Source organism: Daucus carota, chromosome 9 (genome assembly GCF_001625215.2).
Source record: "Daucus carota subsp. sativus chromosome 9, DH1 v3.0, whole genome shotgun sequence".
In the NCBI taxonomy this organism is placed as follows: domain Eukaryota; kingdom Viridiplantae; phylum Streptophyta; class Magnoliopsida; order Apiales; family Apiaceae; genus Daucus; species Daucus carota.
The window spans coordinates 32,393,618-32,404,883 of record NC_030389.2 but is presented as its reverse complement, the minus strand read 5'-3'; the positions used below and the strand labels follow the sequence as shown (position 1 = coordinate 32,404,883).

The window sequence follows — 11,266 nt, the reverse complement described above, 5'->3', positions numbered from 1 at the left end:
CAGAGTGACATCTGTAATGCCATAGGCTGCTGCTGCTGCTTTGTTTTTTTTAATGATCTAGGGCATGTTTTGCTTGATGCATTTTGATAGGTAGTTTTCTATTTTGTAATGCAACAGAACAAATAGCACCATATGACGTGGAAAAGACATGTTTATTTGGTTTTCTACTTAAAAGTGTTTATGTGATGAGTATTATTTTACCGTATATTCATGACATTTACTACTTGCAAAATTATCGATTTCCCTACTACAAATAATGCTGACAAAACACACAGACCAAAGAACTATGAAAATTAGCAGGGCTTATATTCTTTGCTCTTATTTCAAACATGAACATTATAACATGTCGTAAAATCATGAATAAAAAAGTTCACAAGTGTTGGTCGGTTTTGAACCTTCTTTTTGAATTCACAAGTGTTATGAATAAAAATTTCACAAGTTTTGTACATGTTGGTCACAAGTCTAGAGTTAGAAGCAACCACACTTAAGTAATCTCCTGATACCAACTATCTTACAGGGTTTCCATGTAGATGCAGCTACTGTATCTTAACTGATGAGTTTGAGCATAGGAATAACAAATTAGTTCTCATAGTTAAGGCAAAAGAATCATTAAAGGTTTACTCAAAGCTTAACATAGGGCCCATTAATTAAGCTGCAGAACCTTAAAATTTAAACTTTAATTTCTGTAACAATGTGTGTGTACAGTACAGTATGGAACGGGAAATTGGATGAGAGAAAATAATGCATAAAATATAATGGTATTTTCGGGGAAAGAGAATATTATATAATATCAAGAAGAAAACAAGTTGGGGCATAAGTAATTAAAGACAAACAGAAGATAGATGAAAACTGAAAAGGGGGAACTAAGTGATATTAAGAAACTGAGAAAGAGAACTTGATATCAGAAAGAGTTGAGGGGGAAAATAGCACTATAATGATTCTATCTTATATGAATAATTGTTGTAATCTCTTTGCCAAAACTTCTGTCAGGATCAAAAAATCTATGCCCTTGGCTGTTGATGGTGGGCGCTGCGCTGCCACGTGCCACGCCAATGGCATACATTTCCCAATCGGTGTAGTCATTGTTCACCACGTGGAAATATCCATGTCTACATCTGGAAGAAGCCGTAGAAACACACTTTACACATTTAGTGATCATAATGCAACACATTATTTATCTAGAATATTAGTATGCTTTTAAATTATTATTCTTACCTAGGCATTCTTTGCACCAGCCCTTCTTCAAAGTAATTAAAAGCTATGGTAATAACTTGCATGTTCTTATGATCTTGACTATAAGAATCACTGTGTCCCAGCAGCATCACCTTATCATGGTGAGTCCTTTTTGCTGTTTATATGTATGTGAAGAATTCACTTTTCCTGCTTCAATAATGTCCCAGAAAAGTATGATATTACAAGGAGTAACAAGTATGAAAGTGCTAGGGGTAGTTTTCTTCTCATAATTGGATACGAAAATGATATAAGTGGCAAAACATTGTAGCATTAGAAAAAGTAGATAATCTTGGGAGTGGACAAAAGGGTTTAAGTATAATGAGCGGACAAAATGATTCATGTATGCAATTTATTTATTATTATTAAAACTACCACGTTGAGAGGACTAAATTTTTGAAATTTAGGCCGATGATGTACGTGAAGATTATTTCCAATCTTTGCTAATGTTTATTCAATTTCTTTTGGCCGATAATTTCGGGTATCCGATCGGTTGACAATCGCTGGTCTAAAATTTTACCCAATCCGAACCCGACCCGAAATTATAATGGGTCAGAATACTCAACCTGAACTCGACCGGCGGGTAACTAGAACCCGATCCATAATATTTATTAATAAATATTTTTTAAATAAAAAATAAATGTCATATTAATCTAAATAAATTAATTTTTATTAAATTAAATTAATTTTTGTTGAATTTAACTAATATATATTATAAAAATAAAATAAATATATGTATTATATAAAAATATGTAAAATATCTATATTATATATTAAATTTCGGGTCAGTTTCGGGTAATCCGGACTCAACCCTAAAAAGACCCATTTTTTCTAAATTAATTTTGGGTCAACCCGAATTCAACCTGAACTCAAAAAACTCTAACCCGAATTCGTATTTTATGGGTTGAATTCGTATCGGGTTGTCAGGTCGGGGCTAATATTGCCAGCCCAGTATCATCCCGCTGCAGGGTCTTAGAGCATCTCCAGCAGCTTCCCTATATGGTGTCCTAAGCTATTAATATAAAGAATATGACATAAAACACAACTCCAGCAGAGTCCTAGCCATCCCTTAAAAAGTTAGGATGTCCACTTCATTCCTCATTTTTAAGGATTGTGGAACCATTCCTCATACTATTTTAAATAATAAAATATTCACTTCTCTCCTTTTTCTTCCTCTTTCCCTCCTTTCTCTCTCCTACTTACAAGTTGAATATAATATTATAATAATAATAGGGAATAGAAATAGGGAATGTTGTTGGAGTTCCCATTCAATAAAATGTAGTAATCCCTTAAAAATTGAATATTTTATTATATATTTAGGGAACATGTTAAGACTCTGCTGGAGATGCTCTTAGGTTTTTCGGACCTCCAATTAGCAGAAAATTGAAGCTAACTTCCCGTATAATAAATAGGATTATATTTTATATTTATTGTACTCTTTGATAAGCACAATAAATAGGGTTTGATGTTAGCCTCGTGACTCATCTTTTTATTATCAATCGTAGGTTAAATCTATGAGAAGAATGGCCAGACGTGATTATTCCTCCTTGCCTGATGAGATCCAAGAGCAGATTCTCCTGAAACTACAATGCTTTAAGTCTATTCTGACATGCACTTCTGTCTGCAAATCATGGCATGCTTTAATAAAATCACGCCGCTTCATCACCATGCACCTCTCTCGTCCACATAGTAATACAGAGTATTTTCTCTGCACTTATCTTGAACCATTTTCTCATTCGATTTTATGTTATAATAGCCAAAAACTCGAAAGCTATCGTGACTTGATTTTTCCTGTGAGAAGGGTTAAAGTGCTTGGGAGCTGCCATGGGCTAATTTGCTATACCAACTTAGATGATGTTTTTAGTCAAATTTATCTATGGAATCCTACTATTCGGAAATTGAAAATTCTTCCAAAATCCAAATATTTATCAAAGTGGGCTGCTTATGGATTTTTGTACGACACGATTTCTGATGATTATAAGGTTGCAAAGATCTCTTGCACAGGGGTATTTAGGGTTGAGGTGTATAGTTTAAGCAGCAATTCATGGGATCTGATCGCTACTAGTGGTCCTTCATATTCCAAGACTTTCTTTGATAATGTTGTACATGTTAATGGTACTTTGTATTGGTTGGCATCGGATGAAAGAAATCGATGGCACTCAAGGAGAAATTGGAGGATTATTTCTTTAAATATGAAAGATGTAATGTTTCGAGAGACTCTACTTTGGCCTCTAGAGGAAAGCAAATCAGGTGTCAAGTTTGATATATTGGGGGCAGGCAGTCGTGTCATTCTTTTGTTTTCTTTCTTTAACTCGGGAACAAACCATATGGGCATACATGTGTATGATGAAAATTTGAATGAACTACATAGGTATGATTCTGGAAGTAGTTACAAAGAATATCTTAATCCACTGGGTGAGAGAAACAGCGGCAATGAAGTTCTGCTTCAGAAGCTTGGGACTGATGCACCAATTGTGGTTTTTGATGTAGGGGAATTCAAATTCAAGGAGTTTTGTTCCTCAACCAAATCTATTTTCCGGGCAATACCTTTTGTGGAGACCCTGGTTCTACTTGACGACGGAGACTCTAGATCACTTCCAAATGCTCGATAACAGAGTGTCATTCGTAATGCCATAGGCTGCTGCTGCTGCTTCTTTTCTGTAATATAGAGAATGTTCTGCTTGATGCATAATTGCATAGGTGCAGCAGAACAAATAGCACTGTATATGATGCGGAAAGAAATGTTTAATTGATTTTCTACTCAAAAAGTGTTTATCTGATAAGTATTGTTTTACCTTATGTTCATGACATTTTCTTCACCACATATCACAGACATACACGATGAATATTCAGATCATCTCCGACCCAATTAAGGAACCGTTTGTTAAATCTAAATAATAATTTTTGAACGATTCAAATTTCTGGACGGATAATACCATACTGTACCAAGTTGATCTTCTTACGCTAATTATATAAAAAGATACTGTATTATTCTTTAGTGCACCCTCCAGCATCTTAATAACAGAATGTGAAAAACTGATGGTGAAATTAAAGGATATAAACTGACTGATTTGCTGAACATGGCAGATAGTATATAGTCCAACATGTGCCGCTGTGGGCTCATGGGCTCAGATGAATTCGCAAAACAGAACCAATCAGTTGGCCCAGGTACTGTAGTTCTGGTCCAATAACGATGATATCCCGAAAAATATATGTTAAGACTACACTGCGGCAATGCCCTAGCCCTAACCCTAGCTGGATTATTCAATTCTATTTCAAGTCTTAAAAGCTCTGGTAATCTTCTTTTCAATGCTTGCTTAAGTTGTATTTTTCTTTTTACTGTATTTAACTAAACGGATTTTTTAGTGTGAACAACCACTTTTTGAGTAGGTGGAGCACTTCTATTGGCTAAAACTCATTAATAATCATGGCCCCTGCATTTACACAAAAAACATGACCAGTAAAAACCCTCCACCTCACCAAAAAGTAGTTGTTAGTGTGTGCTCATGGGCACATACTAGAAAGACCCTTAACTAAAATATATTTGTATCTGATTTTGGTCTTTGAGCGTATCGTTTGATAAGAATTTTATTGATCGAAAAAATGATGTTAATAATGAAAGAAAAATGCAAGATATCCGAAACTTGTTCCCAAGTTTTAGTTGATAATATGTGATTTGTTTCCCACACACCGATAATATTGAGAATCATGTTTGCATATAGATAACTCAATTAAAATCAGTCATTTGTGTCACGTTTCGGGACAGAGTCTGGAATTTGGAATACATATTTAAGCAGGCATAATTGTTGATTTTGCTGGATTGTGAATACAATCCTCTGTGTTGAAGGCATAATGCATTCACAATCTGGAACTACAGAGGCATGGGACCAGTCAGATCTAGTCGTGAGACGCGTGTTGCCCCTGAAATATTTTGTGACTGGTTTTTCTATTTTTAATTGATAGTAGAATAATAGCAACCTGTTTATCATATCACAGGTTATCGGAGAATGGCCAGCCGGTTGTCCTGGCGCCGCATGCCAAGACGTGTGACCCTCCGGTGGTTGGTTAGACGCAATAGAACACATACGACGACGCCTGATTATTCATCTTTGCCTGATGAAGTTATAGAGCAGATTCTCTTGAAATTAAAATGCATAAAGTCTATTGTGACATGCACTTCTGTCTGCAAATCATGGTATGTTTTGATCAAATCACGCCGCTTCGTTACCATGCACCTCTCTCGTCCACATAGTAATGCAGAGTATTTTCTCTGCTCCTATTTTCGACCATTCTGTTATTCGATACAAAATTATAATAGTAAAGGACTCGAAAACTATTATGAAATTGATTTTCCTGAGACAAAAAGGATTACAGTACATGGGAGCGGCAATGGGCTTATTTGCTATACTAAATTCGATGATGTTTGTAGTAATATTTATCTTTGGAATCCTACTATTCGGAAATTGAAAATTCTTCCAAAATCCCGATTTTATCATACAAAGCGCGATGCTTATGGATTTTGGTATGACACAATTTCTGATGATTGCAAGGTTGCAATTATCTCTTGCACGAAGGTGTCTAATGTTGAGGTTTATAGTTTGAGCAGCAATTTGTGGAATATAATCACTACTAGTGGTCCTTCATATTTGACGACTGAGTTTTTTGATATGGTTCATGTTAATGGCACTTTGTATTGGCTGACATCTGCAAACAGAGCTAATTGGTCGGACGAAAGGAAAGATTGGAAGCTTACTTCTTTAACTTTAAAGAATGGGATGTTTCGAGAGACCCTGATATGGCCTGTGGAGAGAAGCAATTCAGTAAGTTTCGCTAGTACGTTGGGGGCTTGTAGTGATTCTATTTTTGTGCTAAGAGTTGGTTGTGACAGAACGAGCTTACATGTGTATGATGAGAGTTTGAACGAACTACACAGGAATGAATTTGAAAAGAGTGGAAAAGAGGTTTGTCGTGTATTGGGTGTGAGAAGCAATGGCATTGAAGTTCTGTTTCAGAAGTTCGGGACTGATCCACCAATTTTGGTTTTTGATGTTGGGGAATTAAAATTGAAGGAATTTTGTCCTTCTGCCAAAACTATTTGTCGGGCAATACCTTTTGTCGAGACACTAGTTCTACTTGACGATGGAGATTCCAGATCAATTCCAAAAGCTGGATAAAGAGTGTCGTCCGCAATAGGGCTACATTTATTTATCAGGCAATACTTTTTTCTGAGACCCTGGTTCTGCTTGATGCTGAGACTCGGGATCAATTCTAGAACCTCAATAACGAGTGTTGTGTACAATGCTAGTATTTTTTATGATCTAGAGAATGTTTTACTTGATGTTTTTTTTATGTGTAGAGTTCTATTTGGTATTGCAGCAGAAAAAATAGATATATGCTGGGAAAAGGACATGTTTACTTGGTTTTCCTAATAGAAAGTGCTAATTCAGGTTGTTTTATTAAGAATTACTACCCTTATCGCAAATTTATTGATTTCCCTGCTGCAAATAATGCTAACAAAACATACGGACTGACGAAGTATGAAAATTAGCGGGGCTTATATTCTTTGCTCTTATTTCAAACACATGAACATCAGAACATGTCCTAAGATCATGATTAGAAAATTTCATTAGTGTTGGTCGATTTTGAACCTTGTTTCTGAATTGCTGTCATGATAATGTAATATTTCACAAATGTTCTAACTTGATATTTCGGATGAGAAAAGGATACTTAAACTTCTTGATGCTCCAGAGAACTAAACTGCTGTATCTATATGGCATAAGCATCTTGATACTTAGGATTTTTGGTTTGATGTTTAAGAGTATAAGGTTGCACAATTTGTCTGAGGATAACTAATTAAAACAATTTAGGATGTGTTATTAAAAAATATGATAAATTTGTTGTTTGCATATTTTGAATTATAATATGAAAAACTAATGTTTCATGAGATTTGATAAAAAAAAACCCTATGATAACTTCTCACAAAAGCTGAAAAATAGTTTTTCCCGAAAATACAAATGAAATTGCTTTTTCTAAAAATAGTTTTTAAACCAAAAGATGTTCAGAAAAACTTTTTTCAAATTCAATTTTTTACCTATATTCAACAAAAAATTATTATTGTTATCTGCAACAAAAACGCCAAATAAAATCTTAACTAAAAAAGCAAGAAAAATAAAGTTTGGTCAGGTTTATAAGTGGCTTATAGGTCGGAAAACATGTAAATTTAAACGGCAGCATAGTTGACACATAAAAGATACAACAGTAAAGATAATGTATGAGACAAATGGGATGGCTAGAACTTGAATTATATACCTCACCATAATCAACATCAAAATGGAGAGTATCTCATAAAATATCTTACAGTTGTAAACTTGTAATGGCCGATTCACTACATCAAAGTAGTTATATTTTTAGGCAAAAGGAAAGTTCTATAACTTCAGTCTACCTTCCACTCTTCTGATAACAAAATGTGAAAATGTATACTGTGATCGTGGTTGTAAGAAAACTTGAATCGGACTTAATCAGTGATATCGACCAAGAACAAATCCTTTTTCAGGAGAATCGCTGAAAATCTTGTAAATATTAATCAGAGATTGACCGACTAATCGGATTATTTAAAATCAAATGATATGAACAATATATGTGTGGCATTGAGTGGATCTCATTTGTGTATTAAAATCTTCAATGATGTAAGCCCCTCAAATTTATACAATAATGTACACTTTTTTATACAAGACTACAACAAGATTATTAACTTGATTATTATATGTATGTGGTGGAGTCTTTTAGAACTAAAATTAATAATAATAATAATAGGGATTGAGACCCACAGAAAACTTGTCCTGTGAGGTAGGGGAACTGCACATCCCTTGATGCTCCCCATAGGTTGATGTTCACTAGACCAATACAAAAGACTCCACCTTTTCCTCCTATATATAATTAGCATTACCTCTTACTCTTTTTCAAACCAAACATCTTTCATTCTCTACATTTATCTATCACTTAGCTCAAGTCCTAGAGCTCTTTTCTACACAAGGTCTTAATATTCTTATAACTTGGTTGAAGATGATGAGCATGGGAGGATCCAAGAGGAGGATTGCAAGCAGGGGACTTGGAGGAGTTCTTAAACAACAAAGGGCAAGGCTTTATATCATCAAAAGATGTGTAGTGATGCTTCTCTGCTGGCATGAGTGATTTCAGTAGGTTCTCTCAAATGGGTAGCTAGATTTTTATGTTTGATCAAAAGGGCAGCTCTAGTTTCTTGTTCCATCTTGTTAGAGTATTGTGGTGTATATAGGAAGATGATGATGGCAAGAATAGTGTTGACAGTTTTGTACTGAGTGGCCTAATGGCTGGCTTCATATATATCAGAGCTTTTAGTTTTACATGCAAAGTATGATTTTTAGTTCTGTGGTTTCCAAGATTTCCTCTTTTCTATTTCTGTTATAGTATTCAGTTTCTATGCTCCAAGTTCCAAGAAGATGCATGGATAGTAAATATGGCATAGCATTGAAATGAATTTACCAAGGTTTTGCAACTTTTTAACCATAGGGAAGAGAGATAGAAACAGAGTCAGGTCCTTGGACAAAAAACTCAGAGTTGTTTGCAGGAAATACAGTAATAATATTAATAATTGGGAATTTACCTCCTGCTTAACGAAAATCAGAAATTTTATCACATATAGTGTTTGGATTAATAGTTTAGTCGTCTAGAATGTGATACTCATTTTATTACATTCCGAACGATGCTTACGGACCCAACAATTCATCACAATTTAGTTCAAAAATACTAACCAATTGGTATATATCAGTTATTTTGTTTGTGCTTATAAAGACCTCAAATACTATTCACGTAATCAACGTGATATGTTACAAACATCTCGGCTTACATGTTAGATGTGTTTGTCAGGCCCAAATCAAATTTACAAAATACCCCGCAATCAAATTTACGAAATACCGGACGCAACAGAGCATCACAAATCGGTCCAAAAGTGTTAGCAAATTAGTATATCTTAGTTATTTGTCTGTGTTTATAAAAGTCTCAGATACTCTTTATCTTACCGGCGTGGGATGTTACACATTCTCGTTAGATGGATAAACCATTCGCTAATCACACCAAGAGATTGCACACCATTTACATTCCCACTCCTGATGACAAACGATCCAACCGCTCCTTTACTTTATCAGTTAAATTTTAAAACTACATGTCATTTTAGCATGTTGATGAATCGCCCCTAAAAGAAGAATATTTGCTATCTAACCACACCAAGGGTAACCTGCCCGCACAATTTCACATTCGATCTTCTTCAAGCTGCGATTTCGCAAAACTTGTCTGATTCCGACAAAAAAAATATAAAATCTCCGATATTGCTTATGCACCTACAAACATGAAAATTGCAGATAAGGAATATGCTTTCTATGTCTGCAAATTATGCAGTTCAACCTGATAAACAAAACATACTCACTTATCACTAATATAAATTTATACACTAAGCTCTCTCTATCCTTGCTTACTAGACCTTCATATAATCAACCCTTTTTAATCGGGTCCTACAAGTAGCTAAGCATGATTAATATTCCATAATCACCCTAAACTAAACCGACCTGTAGGCCCTCTAATCATATTCATGGCTCTTGATAATGACAATTAAACCGCTCATAAACAAATAGTAGTATCTGATAAGTTGTAACAAACACAAACAAACTAAACTGTCTCTGTTGAGGATTTTTTATATTTTTTTAGGGTGTGATTAAAGAAGAGATTAGAAGGACCACGTCATTTGGATTTTATTTGTTTTTGACATTTGAGGAGTTAGGGGACACATGAAACTGGTCACAAGCTCAAGTTGATTGAATGTGATCTTTTTGTCTTTCAGGTTCAAACAAGCAGCATCCAAACATTTCATATCTATCAATAACTGTAGCAATTATTAGTCCATTTATGAACCAAACCGCCCCTGTTTTGTATGTTATGGACCTTATGATCAGCCCTCATTTATCTGGATGAAGTGCGGAAGGGTCCGGATTCCGGTTAGATGATTGGACGCTTATTATTCGCAGAAAGGCGGAACGCCTATTTTGTGATGCTTGGACAAAAAAAACTAGGATTTTCTATTCTTACATTTAGGTTATGTTCAATTGAATGGAATGGTAGGAAGAGAATAGAAAGAAATGTGTACTCTAAATTGGGGGTGAGCAAACAAAAGTTACGTAACTTTCATTCATTCAATCATTACATTCTAATTACATGAACTAAAATTCTAACGTGCATGTTTTGTAAGACTTCAGCATCATGTTACCTTACAATCTTCATCATAGAATATCTAGACACGCTCCTAGTTAATCACTATTTTCTTGTATTCTCTTTTTTCTTCATATAATTTCTTTATAATTTTTTATTTCATTCTCTTCTCGTTTACTTAATACTCGGTGAAACATAACTTTAAACGTAACTTTACATACGTCTGTCGGGAATCTGACGTGGGAATGACTCGGAGATAGGTTACTGTTGTTGGAACAATGAATAGCATACAAGGTGAGTAGGGGGGAGTGATCCACGTAAGAAGTAACATGACCATTTATAGGTTAGTGAGATATGTGTGTGTAGCACAGATTGTGGCAGCAAACTTTTGAAAAAGAAGTTGCTACATGGTTGTTCCGCAACTGTTGTTGATATTTCCCTGTCTTGTGTGAAATAATGCATATGAGGAAAGGGGGACAGAGGAAGATGCCAAACAGTCCAACTTCTGATTGATGAAAGAAACTACTCCCTCCGTCCCCCTCAGTTATATATATTGGGGACGAGAACGTGGCATTGATTTTAATACTCCTGTAAAGTATAGTTTTATAACTTATTTTTAAGTTTTTTTTTTTTCTGTATAAAAATTTGAATGTTATATTTTTATTCAGAATTTTTTTAAAAAAAATAAGTTATAAAACTATATTTTATAAGAGCATTGAAGTGCGTGTCCGACAGTAAAAAAAACGTATAAAATTAAATGGGACAGAGAGAATCACATTTACATATGCATCAATTCGGT

The 11,266-nt window shown here is 34.7% G+C and overlaps 3 protein-coding genes across 3 annotated transcripts; all 3 read left to right on the top strand.

Moving 5' to 3' along the window:
* Positions 1-2,753: 2,753 nt before the first annotated feature.
* Positions 2,754-3,991, top strand: LOC108201416 (F-box/kelch-repeat protein At3g23880). Its single transcript, XM_017369701.2, has one exon. The coding sequence runs from the start codon at positions 2,754-2,756 to the stop codon at positions 3,840-3,842; it is 1,089 nt and encodes a 362-aa protein (XP_017225190.1). The 3' UTR covers positions 3,843-3,991.
* Positions 3,992-4,409: 418 nt separating this feature from the next.
* On the top strand, positions 4,410-6,638 carry LOC135149328 (uncharacterized). Its single transcript, XM_064084813.1, has 2 exons — positions 4,410-4,524; positions 5,227-6,638. The coding sequence occupies exons 1-2, from the start codon at positions 4,443-4,445 to the stop codon at positions 6,402-6,404; spliced, it is 1,260 nt and encodes a 419-aa protein (XP_063940883.1). The 5' UTR covers positions 4,410-4,442; the 3' UTR covers positions 6,405-6,638.
* A 1,509-nt stretch (positions 6,639-8,147) lies between these two features.
* On the top strand, positions 8,148-8,614 carry LOC108202089 (small polypeptide DEVIL 4). The gene has a single exon (XM_017370467.2). The coding sequence runs from the start codon at positions 8,293-8,295 to the stop codon at positions 8,419-8,421; it is 129 nt and encodes a 42-aa protein (XP_017225956.1). The 5' UTR covers positions 8,148-8,292; the 3' UTR covers positions 8,422-8,614.
* Positions 8,615-11,266: the final 2,652 nt, after the last annotated feature.